This window comes from Trametes versicolor (genome assembly GCF_000271585.1).
Source record: "Trametes versicolor FP-101664 SS1 unplaced genomic scaffold TRAVEscaffold_2, whole genome shotgun sequence".
Taxonomy (NCBI): domain Eukaryota; kingdom Fungi; phylum Basidiomycota; class Agaricomycetes; order Polyporales; family Polyporaceae; genus Trametes; species Trametes versicolor.
The window spans coordinates 2,051,960-2,067,073 of NW_007360322.1; the positions used below are offsets into that span (position 1 = coordinate 2,051,960).

The following is a 15,114-nucleotide window of genomic DNA, read 5'->3' on the forward strand; positions in this document are numbered from 1 at the left end:
GCTCGATGGTTTGCGCGGACACTCGCTCATGCAGCGCGTAAGGCTCCGGGTTCAACCCGCACCTCCCTGGCTTCAAGCACAAGTTCCTCGCGACCACGCTCGGTGCGACCATGTGGTTCTTCATCTTCTACCGCGCCAGGTGCGTCTGCCGTGTTCCTCCGTTAGCCATGCGCTCATTCCCGCTGCAGGAAGGACGGTGCGAAGCTTTTGGTATGTGCATATCTCTCCTGTTGCTATACGTTTGCTGAATGCATGGTGTATATAGGGCTGGAAGCATCCATGGGATGGACATGACGACCACCACGGCCATGAGGCGGGTCACTCGGAACACCATTGACACCGTAATGGCATAGATTCCGATATAGTGTTAGTGTGATCTCCCTTTGCGTGCGGCTATGACGTTTCCATTTCAAAGACTATCAACAAATCCCACATACTGTGGTCGCGCTGGAGATGTAAAGGACGGGGTTGCCACACCCATTCTATCAAGGTAAGTTGCGTGCATCCAAAGTATCCCATCAAGACATACAGGATCGCGTTCAGTTCGTATTGAAAGCTCAGGAAGTACTCTTTGGATTTCGCACATCCACAAGACGTCAGTTTGCAAGAACGCTCGTTGAGCGTTACCCCAGACATCCCTCAGACCTGAGAATCCGAGCTCACCTATTGGTTCCCTTCCAGCCACTTCTTCCCGGGTGCACGCCGCAATGACTTTATGCTCAGGTGTGAACTAGGTTATTATTGCTCCCCTACGGCTCCTGTATACCTTCGAGGGAAGCCAAAGCGGACGAGCGAGGATCCGCGCCTTCAAGTATGAGACGTATGGCATTTACAAGACCCGGGGTCGCCTACGCGTTCCTAAGCCAAAACTAATGTACAGCGGTACGCGAACACGAGCAGATACTTTTGCAGAGCTCTCTACCCTACTTCGACGGGAGCGAAATTGACTATGATGTACAGTACGGAACGGGGTCGGGGTGAGGATGGGGTGGCATATAAGGCGGCAGCAAATAGCGACGGAGCACTGGGCACGCGCGACAACAAGGTTGATAAGTAAAGCAATAAAGCAAGAGGATTACGGAGCTTGGAGGGAGCGGATGGTCAGCGAGCGCCGTGTATGGTGAAGGGTGGGGGAGATCCTCGCTATAGGAGCGTCGTCTGGTGGAGGATGTCGACGAGGATGACGTCCCGGACTGCGACGGGTGCGGGTCAGAATATGAGTAGGCCACTATAAACCAATGACTTACTGCTATTCAGGACGGCAGACATAAGGCTGGGATCCTGTTCGCAGATAGTCAGTTTCCCTGCAAACATGCGCTCATCGAGCAGTCACGTACAATGGCACAGGTGAGGTGTACATGCAGCTGTCGCTTGCGTGGAGAGTATACACGGTGGACGTCCGTCATCTCTTTCCGGATGTCTGCGCGGACTCGTCAGCAAGTCGGTGAGAAAATATCGTGCGGGCTAAGCTTACAATTTGAGACCTCTTCGACTGTGTTAGGCTGCTCGCGGTCGTAGTTCATGATATAGTCACTAAATTGGACACCTGGTCAAAACGAGATTAGCATGCGGTCCGGGCGAGCTGGGGACGGCCTCCTTACCTGCTTTGAGCTTCGAGCGCAGCAGATCCGCCTTGTTGAGCAGTAGGATGAAAGTGGCCTTGCCGAGGAGCTTGTTGCGACAGACGGTCTCCCAGAGCTCCATCGAGTCGTACTGGACACCCACGCTGTCAGTACAAGCTCGAGCACAACCTAGGGACGACGAGGTACGCACTAGTCTATTTACAGACTTATCCTCCGACAGTCGTTGGTTGAAGCCACTCATGGGGCACAGGAACATCATTGCATTTACTGCGCGCCGTTAGTCTCCTGCGACGTCGAGCTGAAACACAACTCACCATCTTCGAAGTACGACGCCCACGAAGCTAATCCCTACGGTCAGCCCCGCTCGCGCGTGAACTTTTAGCCGGAGCGCACTCACCCCTTTGGCTGCGCTGACCACCGACGTCGTAAAAGACCCACTCTGCACCTTTCTCAGCAGCTATCGGGTCGAGGTATATTGTTAAGATGAGACGAGGGACGCGCTGAAGACAAAAAGCGACATACCAGTCTCCATTGTCATCCGGTACTCCTCCACGCCCACCGTGCGTAGCCGTGCACGGAGGATGTCATCTGAAGATGTGTAAGGTAGGCCACGGGAGTTTGATCTCGATGTAACTGACCTGTCGTTGGAGTGTACTTGATGTCCGCGACACGATCAGCGTGTTCGACGAAACTGCGAAGTCTCAGCGATCGTCTCAGAAAACACAGCCGCTCAGGACTTACTACCGCGCATGATGATGGAGGTCCACGCCTTCTTGTTCCAGAGCGCGGATCGCAGGACTCTTCCATAGCGCGACGATGTCCTCCTTGCACGCGTCCAATATTCGGCGAGCATCTTCAAGATCGTCCACGTTCGCCAAGACCTTTGACTGCGACCCGCGGCGCCGACGCAGGAATGACTTCCAGCCGGTGCCGCCACGAATTGATACCTCTGTCGCGCTCTCACTGCGCAACACCGGTTTGTCCTCCGTCGGGGTGGCGATCGGAGAGCTCTCCGCAGAGAGGCACCGTGTGACAATGAGCTCAACTTGCTTGAGCGGCGAAAGGCGCATCTGGAACATGCGGTAGTCCCGGGTGGGGCCGGTGTTGGTGTTGGACAGGACGTAGAGGAGGTAGTTGACGAAGCGGGCGAGATTGAGATGGATAACTGCGCGCCATGCCTCTGTTTCGGCATGGAAGGAGGAGGGGCAGAAGTAGAGCTGGAAGTTCTTAATCATGGTCGACTTGCCCGACTCCGCTTGCCCTACGGTGAGCGACGATTAGCTTCCATGCCAGACAACGGAAAAAGGGTAACATGCCTAGCAAGAGAATCCTGGTCTGCGGGCGGCGTTTCCGGAGCTCCTGCCGCTCCTGCTCGAGAGCGCGGTCGATCTCATCGCTACCCAGGTCGCATGAATAAGTTGAAGAGGCTCTAAGAGGGCGGCGATGGCGTACCTGATCCTCTTCGCCTCCTTCTCCGCGGTTAGCCGAGCTGCTTTCTCCGCCTCGGACTCGTTCTTCGGAGGTAGGGGTGGCCAGGAACGGTTGGACATTTACAAGGCAAGGTACGCGCGACGCGAGCGGGGGCAGGGATAGTCTCGCAAGGGAGAACTGAGAAAGGGGTCGGGCGACGACGTCAGGGGACGGCGGACGCGTCGGGGGGTGAATGTGGGATCGGGCGGAGGTGGACATGCTAAATTCTGCAGAGTATTGTATCGATGTGTGGCGCCTGTCGGCGACGACGCCGTTTCACGAAACGGTGCTAAAACTGTGATCTGGTCTTGCGGCGTCGCGCAGCTGCGATTCGCACTCTGCCTTCTGGGCTGAACAGTTGATGCGCCGCGTACCCGACCCGTACCCGATCGCCTGTTGCCCTCGCCCCCCGCGTCGGCACCTCCAAAGGCGCCCGGCGCGCGCTCTCTGCCGTGCCTGTCGGGCCCGGCACACCGCGCGCTCGTCTGCGTCGTTACCGCAACGCCCTGCAGGCGTGTGAGGACAAAAGCGTTGCAACGAACTCACCAACCACACACACCTCGTGCAGGCAACACGACCGCTTGAATCCCCAAGGCGCCGCAAAGGGGAATTCGCGAAGAGATTTTCAAGGCTGCAAGCTGACAGACCAGCATCCATGTCCGGGTCCCCACTTTGATCATCCGTCCCCAGCATCCCCGCAAGCTCGGTCCTGAGGCCCTCCGATTCGGTGCTTCAACCGATTTGGCACTCACCGAAGATGCCTGTATCTGGCCCGGCACCCTGGCACCGGGGGTAGCATCTGTGCAGAGTCTAAGAGAGCCCGCCGCACTGTGCAGGCTGTTGCCTCGGTTACTACTGAACTCCCCCCTGATTTCAGTAATAACGGTGACACCGGCCGCGTTAGCGTGCACTAACTTAAGGCAGGAACGGCTGCCGCCTGCAAACTAGTACTTACTAGAGCGGGGTGCGCGGTTACTTACATCTGCTGGGTATCCAGGAGCATATGAGTGCCCTGGCAAGCACACTGCACCCGCCAAGCTCCCAAGCATCCCGCCCACATCGGACCGGTGTAGCGAGTGGAGGCTTGGAAGACGTCAAAGCAGAGGACCCCTGAAAATGCCCATAGGGCTCCGGCCGATAGACGCCCGTCATCCGGACGGCGTCTAGCGATTTTTGGGCCTTAGGCCGGCCAAAAAATTGCCAAAAATGGCCAAAGTCCGGACAAAAAGTGCAAAAATCGGTTTTCTGGCCGGCTGCTCGTCCGGACATGGGGCTCTCTGAGGGCTCAGTTCCCGGCGCTAACCATCAGACGCCCGGCCCCGAAGGGGCCGGCCGCAAAAATCCGGACAAAACGCCGCGCTGTTTGGGCCAGAGGCCGGCCGCGATCCGGACATTTTTGGCCTTGAGGCCCAAAAAATGTCCGGACACGAAGGCCCAAAATCGAGGGCGTCTATCGGCCAGCCTATTATAGGCATTTTCAGGGGTCCTCAAAGCAGTCATGGACAGCGTCGAGGCTGCAGATCGACACGGTAATCTGGATCAGCCGCGGTCAAGGAGATCGTGGGCGCCGGCGCCGCTATCAGACTCCTCTCTCGAACGCCACACCTTCCTGGAACAGTCAGGATGCCGCGGACCTCCCCTGGTACCATTCCGAACGGAGACAGATCGGGGGCAGCGTCCATCGTGGATCGAATGAAGGCGGATGTTGCCAATGTCGGACTTCAAAACTCCAAGTCGGGCGCATCGGCCATGTGGTTGTTGTACCCAAAGTTTCGTAAACGTTACGGCACGAGGGGCACAGCATGAGCGCAACGGGCGTTTTGGGAAAAGAATGCGGCATGTCCATGGATCGGACGGCCGGTGGGTTTGCTACGTACGCGTATCTCGTGCGTATCGTGGACAGCGGGCCACGAACAACCATACGTCGACGTCTCACTGCACGGTGGACCTCGAAGTTGTCCACAGTGCACGATGTCATCGTTCCCTTGTCCGCGGCGACCTAGACCACACCCCCATGGGCCATTCGCAACTCGAGTATCCAACCACCGCTAATTCGAAATGGTTAGACTTCGAGATCAGCGAGGGTGTCGTGAACCGCATAACGTACGAGGAATCGGGCATCGGGACGCTCTTGTCGCTCAGGCTTCTGCGCGGGACTCCGCCGACGCAGATCGGCGTAGCGGGACTGTAGCCACGCTTCTTCGCTGCGATCACCCCATGGCGTCCACGCTCGCAACGTTTCCGCGCGAGAGCAGGGCCCTGCGTCGGCTCCGAGTTAACGTTCCTTTTGTTAGAAACGAGTATTGCATCCGCACGGTGTGCGTTACGCGCGTTATGATTGACGCGGGAGGCACGACGTGTTTGCCGGATGGTAGCGAAATATCACTCAAGAGCGCATCCCTGACCGGCGCATTTGCAGCACCGCGGGAGTGGTTGAAGCGACATTCGCGGGAACCACCAACCCAGCAGATGTGCTGCTGCGGCTACACCGTGTGACGCCGAGTTCGCCGCCGGTGGCGATGACTGACAGGGACGCGCTCATGTGAGTGCAGTTCGTTTAACGATATTCAAGGTCACACACCTTTCTCAGTCTTCCCGTTGGTCTCGACCTCGACCTCGGTAGTGCGAGCTGAGAACGTTAAGCACATGGCACTGTACTCACCCGCTATCGCTGTCGAAGGGAGCTCCAGGTGCGTCTCGCCAATATACGCTGTGGGCGTTCTTGCGACAAACATCAAACCACCCCGCTGCATGGCTGCGTCTGGAAGTACCCACTCGACACACCGACGCCGCAAGATGAAGTGACTCTCACACACGCACCAGCTGACGGATGTATCTCATCGCCTCACCCAGTACCGAGGTGCGGGTAGTTTAATGGCGCGTTCCCCGTGCCTACTTCGCGTCGAATTTCCCGGGAACCGCGGCGGTGGAGTACGGACCATCGAGTCACAGATACCTAAAAGAATCTCCCTGTGTAGTTGTGTAAGCGATATACGTACGGAGACGCATCGGTGGAACAGACCTGGGCCGAGAGGAATAAAACGTACGCCACTTACTTAACAAGTAATTCCTTGTGCGCGGTCATGGCGCCCATGGGCATGAAGCGCACACGTAGCGAGAACGTTGCTCGACCGTGATCATTCATAGGCTTGTGATTGTGCCCACCCCGAATGAGAGTGTCAACCCCGGTGTAGATTTTTATTTGAGTTTTCACGTCGGACACGAGGGTTGAGCTCATGATTACACATATTCCTATCAATGTATTTTGGTCAGCTCGTTTATACAGAGCCGTACATAAATCCTGACACAGAAAGCGGGGGTGGCAAGGTTTTCCTTCGGCTGTCGTTTCCCTGGTGGCCGCAGAATGATTCTGATGAACCTTCGCCACCCCAGTCTCTGTTTACCGGCGCTGACTTCGTGGACACTCTGAACACGGGGACTGAGTAGTGCGTCGTGAATGAAGACGAAGACTATCATTATGTCTGGAGTGGACTCACCGTCTCCAAGCCTGTCGACGGAAGCCGGCGGCGGGTACAGAGCCTCCCGGCTACTGCCTGGCCTGAGGTCAGCAGTAAATGATATTTTCAGAGTAGGTTACTCAACCATAAGGGTTCCAAGCCATGTGCGCGAAACGCGCCATGCACTGCAGAGAGTTATTGCTCAAAGGATAAGTCTAGGCTACGCTAGTCTTTGAAGCGCGTGCCTGAGGTCAAACGAGCGGTATCGTGGAAAATTTCTCAGAGGTGGTGACAGAAAATATTGAGCTGAGGTGTTCAGAGCATTGTTGCAAGGTATGGCCAGTGGCACGCGCAAATTGTGTAATTTGGAGCAAGTCGAAGGAGAACTTAGGGTGGTTTAGACGCCAGGCGACTCGGAGAGGGTGATCCGAATGGGGAAAGGCGCCCGGCGTCTGCCGGTGGCCCAGCGCAGACGTGTGTATCGACCTCTCGCTACCGCCCGCACGCAACACAGGCCCTCAAGACAATCGGTGAGTACCGTTATGCTGCTGGAATCGCTGCGAGAGCCTCGTACGGACACGGAGGGATGCTTGGAACCGATGTTGGGAGAGAGGAACGGGATTTGGGGGCTGGATGGGATCGCGCGACTCTGGATGAAGCTCTGTAAGTGCAGTTTTGACTGACTCTGGTTCTTCGCCCTCTAGGTCACCCCGCCGCCGCCCATCATGTCTCTCGTCGTGCCCGAAGCCCACATCCAGTTCCAGGTGCGTTTCCAGTCCTCAAAGCAGCTAAATGGCCGGGGACTGAACCTATGATTCAGCACATCCTGCGTCTCCTCAACACTAACGTTGATGGCAAGCGCAAGATCATGTACGCCTTGACCGAGATCAAGGGTGTTGGTCGTCGTTACGCCAACCTTGTCTGCAAAAAGGCCGATGTCGACCTGAACAAGCGGTGCGTCCCATACCCCTTCATGCAGGACCTGTCGCTTACTGAGGGATAATTCAGCGCCGGCGAGCTGAACTCGGATGAGCTCGAGCGTCTCGTTACCATCATCCAAAACCCCACTCAGTTCAAGATCCCCACGTGGTTCCTGAACAGGCAGCGGGACATCGTCGACGGCAAGAACTCGCAGATCCTGTCCAACGGTGTCGACTCGAAGCTCCGTGATGACCTTGAGCGCCTGAAGAAGATCCGTGCCCACCGTGGTCTGCGTCACTTCTGGGGTCTCCGTGTCAGGGGCCAGCACACCAAGACGACTGGTACGACTGACTTTGTCGCTTGCTTGGGTCCATGTATTGACTTTTTGCAGGTCGTCGGGGCAAGACCGTTGGTGTGTCCAAGAAGCGCGGCTAGACGCTTTTTGGTTTCCTTGCCTATCGCATTTTTTCATCGACGGCGGTATTATGTCCACTATGTGATGTATTTCTCCATGCAATAATACCAACGAACCCATGACATGCTGTCCCTGCTTTCGCCTGTATTTCTACCAGTCCGATGTCCTGAGCAAATGAAGTCACCCATAGAAGGAAGGTCTCACTCATTCCGTAAATGGCACAGAGACGCTAGAACGTTCTGGGATAGTTTGAGCGCCTTCTGGACCTCCGCCAACATAAACGCAGGACTTCAGCCTTTTCCTCCTCCTTGTAACTCTTCCACACCACACGCATATAATGGCTTCCGCAGCGTCTGCCTGGGCAAATCCCTACGCTCTGCACCCCTGGTTCAAGATGCCCTCTCTGAAACGCAAAGACGCGAGTAGCGACGAAGAGGACGCACTCACCACAACTTCCCCCGTTCGCGGCGCGTCCTACGAGCCGCCGCGACGCTCACTCTCGCCCGCCCCGAGCCCCAAACGGCGCAGGTGCGACGTTCTCGAAAGTGGTATGTCGCAGCTGACCCTCGATGGTCGGCCCATACCACCGTCCCCAGCACACCCCGGCCAGTTCCCGCCACAATACTCCCTCCCCGCTGCAGCCGGCGCGCCCACGATCCTCTTCCCCATCACACCGTCGACGTCGACGCAGTCCGTAGCCTCGCAATGGGCTGACGGCCTGCAGGTGTCCCCGATGCTTCCGGTCGTGAACACACTGCACACCTCGGTCGTTTTGCCTGGGTCCGTCGAGGAGCCGACGTCCCCCGAGGCCCTCGCGGCCGCGGCTATGGACCCGGACGTACAGGACGTGTCCATGAAGGTGCCCTCGTGGTACGAGATCGAAAAAGACCGTACGTCCTCTCCCCCTTCCCTTTCGCGGTCCCTGTATGCGCCTGCGCGCGAACCGCCCGTCTGTCTGCCTGTGGCTGACACCCGGTCGCGCCGCCTTGCAGGGATCGTCATCACCGACCTCGAAGACTCGGACGCCGAGGACGGCGATAACGGCGACGCGCGCACGAGCGAAAGCGGTTCCTCCGCGGACGCGCCGCAATTCACCATCTCGTCTGCGCTGCTCGACCGTCTTCCCAAGCCGTCATCCGCGCTCGGCCCGCTCGCGCCGGACCCGAACCCGAACCCCACCAACGCCCTCGTCCTCTACCGCCCGCTCCCACTCCGCCCATCTTCGCACGAGGACAAGGACGACGTCAGGGACAGCCCGCGGTGGAGTGAGAACGCATCGAGGATCGAAGAGGTATTTACGGAGGACGAGCCTATCATGGAGGACACGGAGATGCCGGTCGATGAGGACCAGTTAGATTTTGCGCCAGCAGTAGGATCAGCAGGGGAGCCTGCAGACGAGCCAATGGACATCGAGATGCTTTGACCAATCATGTACTTGTTTCCGCGCTGTATACAATACGACAGGATGGACGTAATACCAGTGTAATACCGTGGCTGTGTTCGAGCCGGACCCGGTTGACGAATCGCGGCCAGGTCTGTAATATTGTGGTTATGTGGATTTATGTGAAGGATTCGCTCAGCGTGTGCTGACTTCTATGTGGGGCTTTCCTTTGTATGGACATCGGACATGTGGGTAACGGACTACACGGCCCCATGGAGGGACCTTAGCTAACCAAGCCTTCGAGGGTCTAGGAAACAACAAACAGACTAAAAAAAAGGCAGACGGCGAACACGAAGGAGGGGGCAATAGAGAGATTAGAGGAATAATTCAACGCAAACTGACCGAGAATGAGGATGAGACAGAAGGCAGGAATGATAATGACGACGGAAGGAGGGGCACATACACACAGACCCAGATGCCTACTTTTGGTTCGCAGAGGGCGGGAAGTGCATCATGTCGCTGCCACGCCGCTGCATGTCTCCCTTGATTCCTTCCGCGGAGATGTTCATGACGGTGTGCTCGGGCGCGGGAGCCCCGTACAGGCGCTCCGTCCGGTTCATCAGCGTTGCGTGGTGGCGCGCGTGCGCATGCGGGTGAGGGACGTGGTGCATTTGCATGGCGGCGTGGTACGGCGGGCGTAGCGTGAGAGGTTGTTGTTGTTGCTGTTGCTGCTGCTGCTGCTGTTGCACCGTGGCCTGGCCCGGCTGTCCAGGGTGGATGTGATTGTGAGCGGCCGGGCCTGGTTGACCGGCATGGGCGTGGGCGTGGGCATGGACAGCGTGGCCTGGCTGACCCCCGTGAGCATGGGCATGAGCGCCGCGACCAGGCTGGCCGGCGTGAACGTGTGTATGAGGGCCAGAGGCAAAGTGGCGGCCGCCGTCCTGAGCCTGAGGCCGGCCGTCATTTGAGGGCACGTGATCAAAAGGGTTGAGCGGGTCGCTCATGGTAGGCGGCGGTGAGAGCGGGGTGGACGGAAAGCCGACGTTCATCAAGCTGACCGGGGTCGTACTGTGTCCGAGGGCGAGGTACGGCGATGGAGAGGGTTGAGGAGGATGCGGCGACTGGACCGAGGGTACCTGAGGCGATTGCGCATGCTGCGGCTGAGGCATGGGCATGGGCGAGGGCGGAGGTCTGGCCTGCATCTGGGGCTGGACCCGTTGCTGCTGCTGCTGCTGCTGCTGCTGCGTCACTATGGGCTGTTGTGGCTGAGGCTGCGGCTGCAGGTTCATGGGAGGCTGAGGACGGGGCTGCAACAGTGGCTGCCCGGGAGCGATAGTAGACGGACGAGTCTCCCGATGCTTATCGGCCTGCTGGGGTTGAGCTTGCAAGGCAGGAGGTGTCGCGACATCATGGGGAGAATCGATAGTGAGTTGCAGATCTCCGGGAGAGTCCATGATCGCATCTACATCCTCTTCGCCCTCGCCGTCGATGGACGCGGTACCGGAGGGGCCCGCCTCTGCCTCCTGATTTGCCTTTTGCGCCGCGATCTCTTCTGCGGTTAGGAAGCGGCCGCCCGGTCCGCGAGGACGGCGCATAGCGTGTTTGTGCCTGGATTCATGCAAATACGGCTGGGCGAGGGATGAACATGTGCACAGAGGAAGCAGATGATTCTGTACGTACCTTCCTCTGCTTGGAAAGCCGGTGCAGTTCCTCGAGGCGGGCCCTTGCCACACGCCGTTTTAGGATGCGGTAGTACTGCTTCGCGTTAACGTAGAGCGGCTCCTCGTCCATCGGGGCGTCATCCTGGATCTGATCTACGGGTGGCTCCGGCTCGCGCGGCTGCGGCTGTTGCTGCTGCTGAGGTGGAGGAGCCTGTGGCTCAGGCGGCGGAAGATGGTGCTGCAGGAAGAGATGCGGGGAGTGAGGGATGGGAGTTGTTGCAGGCGAGGGGCCCGGAGAGGCATGTCTTGAAGCATGTGGGTGCTGGTGTGCATGGGGATGTGGGTGTTGCAGCTGCTGGTGTTGCTGGTGCGGATGGGGCTGCTGATGGGGGTGCTGGTGCTGGTGAGGGTGCTGGAACTGATGGGGGTGCTGGTGGGGGTGCTGAGGGTGTTGCTGGTGTTGCTGAGGCTGGGGATGGTGCTGCTGCTGCTGGGAGTAGATGCCGTAGAGCGGGTTGGTTTCTGGGACGGTATGTTCGGGTGAGCGGCCGCGTAGGAAGGACGGAAAACATACGATAGTCGTGATAAGGGTTTGAATTGAAGAGATGATTGACGGGGTCCATGATTATGGGGATGAGTATATGATTGGCCGAGCGGAGGAGACGGACTGCAGCCAACCAGCTGCAACAACGCCCTCGCCCAGTAAGATGGCGTCTCCACCCCCTTACCCGATTGGTCACCCCCCTGCCGCCCCTTCCGGATTTGGACACGCCTCCTTCCGCACACCCACCACCACTCGCATTCATGGAGTCTAAGCTGTCCGTGCCGGCCTCTTCGTCTCCCGAGCCCGCTCGCTCATGCACAGTTTCACAGGAAATCCCTCAAGGTCGTCGACCTCAAAGATCTCCTCAATAAGGCCGGCACCCCCATCCCAAGCAAGGCCAACAAGCAGGACCTCATAAACAAAATCCTCGCCACTCCTGCCGCAGTTGACGTCTACAACCAGCAACACGGCGGCGCGCCCGCGCAGACCACCTCAAAACCCGCCTCGAAGGCACAGGAGAAGCCCCAAGCAGTGCGTAACATCCCATGCCCTTTGAACTCATGTTGAACATACGCGCTTTACAGCAGCCACAACCGGCAGAAACGTATGTCCCAGTCGATTTCATGACACTCACCTGGCCTCACCGTCTCCTGTAGCACCTCCACTCCGACTTCTCCTCCAAAACCCTCTAAGCCTGCCTCCGCCGCTCCGGCCGCATCTGCAAAGCCCGCGTCACAGGCTGCACCGGTACGTGCCACAACACAATCCAAGGTCCCTAACCTCATGGCCAGTCGTTTAGTCTGAAGAACGCGCGCGAGCTTCGGAGGAGCCTACTCTTTCATCAACGTCGACTGCCGACACCGCCGAGATCATCGCTGTACAGGATGAAGAGGCAGAGAGACGCAAGGCTCGCGCCGCACGCTTCGGCATTCCGATAGTTGAATCCCCGAAACCCCAGCCAGCACCGGCTCAGAAGAAGGAAAAGGCCGCAGCGAATGGGAAGGCGGCAAAGATTGCAGTTGCCACCTCTCCGGAGGTGAGTTCTCTCCCGGAATTACCGAACCTCATTGTCTCACTCGGTCAACAACCACCGCTCAGGACCTCGAGAAGCTCTCCGCTCGTGCAGCACGGTTCGGCATCCAGGCACCGGTAGCAGACGCTACGAAGACTAATGGGACGGCGAACGGCCGCAAGCGCGCTGCCCCCGCGCCGGATCCTGTCGATGACGAGGAGCTTCTCCGGCGGAAGAAGCGCGCAGAGCGGTTTGGCATCCCCATTGTTGTGCGTGTCATTAATGGCACATACTGTATCGTATACTGACTATCTCATGTAGGGTGCCAGCGCATAGGTTGCTCATAGCGTTGCCGCGCCACCCGTTCCGTTCATGCTTTTGGACCGTGTTGTAATGTATATGTCTTGCTATCTTCCCCTTCAGGAGGACGTTTAAAGTTGTACATGTTGTCAGTCGGTTATGTATAGCCGTTTTCCCTCAGGCGACAGTTGCTCGAGGCCCCATTCCGCCCCACCATTCTCGCTGTGTCAGTGAGTGCTCTACTCCGCGTCATTGTGCGGTAGCTAAGACAGGTAAGACTCAGTTGTATGATTCAAGGTCTAGCATATATATCGTCCACACCGTTGTCGATCTAGCACTACCGGCAGTCCAATGCGTTCTAATAACCCGACCCCCTCGGTGATAACCCGAAACCCTATTTGATGCCCGCTGTTTACGATCTCATGCCTGGATAGCGAGCGGGTCCACGCAGTTCTCCCCATCCTGCGAAAGCACATATCCGCGTCCGCACCTCGCTGCACACCAAAAGTCAGCGACCCGAGCGACCCGAACGATCCAACTCGACACGCACCAATGACACAAACACCGTTCTCGCACTTCACCCCATCAGCATGGGGAATCGCGCTGCAGTCGCGGCCGCCCCCAGCGGTACGTTCTCCGAAGGGCGAGTCGTGCGCGACGCACCCGCCGCAGCTCTCGAGGTCGCGCTGCACCTCGACACACTCATACCCCTTCAGGTACCCGCGCCGACGCAGCGTCGTTCCGTAGACGGGGCAGCTTTGGGAGCCGCTCGGGCATGCACGCCGGACGGGGCCGCGCCGACGCACGGGCGCGGCCTGCGAGATGACGGCGCCTCCAACGGCCGCTGCGGGGTAGGTGAGTTCGCTGGGTGGGGGAGAGGACGGGAGAGGAGAGGACGTACGACAGCTGCCGTCGGTGGTCGAGGCTGCGCAGGTGGCGAGACCGCCTGCGACGTCGGAGAGGCATTGAGTGGAGCTCGTGGCGCCGGGGGGTGAGTAGGAGCCGCTAGCGGGGCAGCTCGTGCACGACGTCGACCCCCCGTTGGCCTGTCGTGAACATACATCGTCAGTCGTTGTCCATTGTGTCATCTCAGGTCGCATAGTATGCTCACAGAATAGAAGCCAGCACAACTACATGTTCGACGACCAGTCAGCACTGCTTTCAAGCACAGAACAAACGCACGTACCATGAGCAGCACGCCGTCGAGCCTGCATACGTCGCGAACGACCCCGCGGGACACGCAGTGCACGAACTCTGCCCCGGGACGGAGGAGTACGTCCCAGCAAGGCACCGCACGAAGCTCGTCTGACGCGATCCCGCGCAGAACGTACCGGCGGGGCAGGGCGTGCACGCGCCCGCATTCGCAGTCGCCCCATACGTGCCCGCAGGGCAGCTCGTGCACGAGGTCGCGCCTGCAGCGGCGTACGTGCCCGCAGGACAGCTCGTGCACACGCTCGAGGCGATGAACGAGTACGAGCCCGCGGGACAGACGTTGCAGCTCGACGCGCCCGCCCCGGCGTACTTGCCCGCCGGGCACGGGTGGCACTGGTTCGACCCAACGGCTGGGGAGAACGCGGTGAGTGAGTGGCGTGTAGGGCTCCGAGAGCGGGGTGTGCGTACTGTCGGAGTACGTCCCGCCGGGGCAACTCCAGCACGGTGTTTGGCCGCTCGACGAGTACGTGCCTGGTTGACAGGCCGTGGCCGCGACCGAGGTGGGAAACAGCGCGAGCAGGAGCCCGGCGAGGGCGGCGACCGAGAGACGCGTGCTGAGGACCATCTTGGGCGGTGAACTGACGATGGCGACGAGCGAGGAGGAGCGCGACGGGGAACGCGCGACTCTCAGGCTGCTATCTTTCGCATCGTCCTAAGTATCTGGACGCGTCTCCGAAATTTGCGGACGAGCTAGCTGGCCAGGCCCGCGGTGGCGCGGCCGCTCCTGAATTGTGGCCAATGGTGGCTAAGGTGTCAATGAGAAGACGGCGCAATGAGGCGGCGCGCAGGGCTCGGAGGCGGGGAGAGCTGGGGCTGGAACTCGGCGTGCCTGAAGGGATCAATTTCATTGCGCCGTCGATCTACAACAGCTGCCTTTTCGGGACGCGTGTGTGCCGGTCGGGATCTCGATCAGGTCCGAGACCCCCGCCAGGTCAGTGCTTCGACGTGCATGAGTGCTTATGCGCTTTTATGTCCGTCGGGACTCATTCAATTCCGTGGATGCTTCGCCTCTCCGGCTCAACGGCGGGCGGTGAGTGTGGCAGATGCTGTGGTGCTAAGCTGCCGCAATCTGACCTCTACAACACCGTACGCGCTACTAACTAGCGTGTTTCAGCTCTCATTTACTCACTCAAGACTACAGGGTCATATATCAAGAC

General features: G+C 58.8%; 7 protein-coding genes across 7 annotated transcripts; 4 read left to right on the forward strand and 3 right to left on the reverse strand.

Moving 5' to 3' along the window:
• Window positions 1-44: 44 nt before the first annotated feature.
• TRAVEDRAFT_113347 (uncharacterized protein) lies at window positions 45-337 on the forward strand (the record flags this gene model as incomplete). The annotated part of the gene is made up of 3 exons (XM_008036207.1): window positions 45-143; window positions 193-210; window positions 266-337. Coding segments are annotated over 3 exons (189 nt in total), but the record flags the coding sequence as incomplete, so codon positions are not given.
• A 958-nt stretch (window positions 338-1,295) lies between these two features.
• Window positions 1,296-3,133, reverse strand: TRAVEDRAFT_113803 (G-protein alpha subunit; the record flags this gene model as incomplete). The annotated part of the gene is made up of 11 exons (XM_008036208.1): window positions 1,296-1,420; window positions 1,475-1,546; window positions 1,602-1,713; window positions 1,774-1,850; window positions 1,898-1,924; window positions 1,981-2,040; window positions 2,106-2,171; window positions 2,222-2,274; window positions 2,325-2,844; window positions 2,882-2,979; window positions 3,036-3,133. The coding sequence occupies 11 exons, from the start codon at window positions 3,131-3,133 to the stop codon at window positions 1,296-1,298; spliced, it is 1,308 nt and encodes a 435-aa protein (XP_008034399.1).
• A 4,103-nt stretch (window positions 3,134-7,236) lies between these two features.
• On the forward strand, window positions 7,237-7,867 carry TRAVEDRAFT_43358 (ribosomal protein S13; the record flags this gene model as incomplete). The annotated part of the gene is made up of 4 exons (XM_008035632.1): window positions 7,237-7,275; window positions 7,332-7,465; window positions 7,520-7,773; window positions 7,824-7,867. 4 exons carry the CDS (start codon window positions 7,237-7,239, stop codon window positions 7,865-7,867), a joined length of 471 nt encoding a protein of 156 aa, XP_008033823.1.
• Window positions 7,868-7,970: 103 nt separating this feature from the next.
• On the forward strand, window positions 7,971-9,338 carry TRAVEDRAFT_56229 (uncharacterized protein; the record flags this gene model as incomplete). The annotated part of the gene is made up of 3 exons (XM_008035796.1): window positions 7,971-8,010; window positions 8,198-8,737; window positions 8,840-9,338. 3 exons carry the CDS (start codon window positions 7,971-7,973, stop codon window positions 9,268-9,270), a joined length of 1,011 nt encoding a protein of 336 aa, XP_008033987.1. The 3' UTR covers window positions 9,271-9,338.
• A 1,401-nt stretch (window positions 9,339-10,739) lies between these two features.
• Window positions 10,740-11,031, reverse strand: TRAVEDRAFT_84999 (transcription activator HAP2; the record flags this gene model as incomplete). The annotated part of the gene is made up of 2 exons (XM_008036209.1): window positions 10,740-10,856; window positions 10,909-11,031. Coding segments are annotated over 2 exons (240 nt in total), but the record flags the coding sequence as incomplete, so codon positions are not given.
• Window positions 11,032-11,693: 662 nt separating this feature from the next.
• TRAVEDRAFT_43361 (uncharacterized protein) lies at window positions 11,694-12,781 on the forward strand (the record flags this gene model as incomplete). The annotated part of the gene is made up of 7 exons (XM_008035633.1): window positions 11,694-11,707; window positions 11,763-11,964; window positions 12,018-12,037; window positions 12,090-12,180; window positions 12,233-12,469; window positions 12,532-12,714; window positions 12,767-12,781. 7 exons carry the CDS (start codon window positions 11,694-11,696, stop codon window positions 12,779-12,781), a joined length of 762 nt encoding a protein of 253 aa, XP_008033824.1.
• A 382-nt stretch (window positions 12,782-13,163) lies between these two features.
• Window positions 13,164-14,568, reverse strand: TRAVEDRAFT_141697 (uncharacterized protein; the record flags this gene model as incomplete). Its single annotated transcript, XM_008036210.1, has 6 exons — window positions 14,366-14,568; window positions 13,932-14,307; window positions 13,857-13,875; window positions 13,647-13,791; window positions 13,296-13,589; window positions 13,164-13,239 (listed from the first exon to the last, which is right to left on the reverse strand). The coding sequence occupies exons 1-6, from the start codon at window positions 14,520-14,522 to the stop codon at window positions 13,166-13,168; spliced, it is 1,065 nt and encodes a 354-aa protein (XP_008034401.1). The 5' UTR covers window positions 14,523-14,568.
• Window positions 14,569-15,114: the final 546 nt, after the last annotated feature.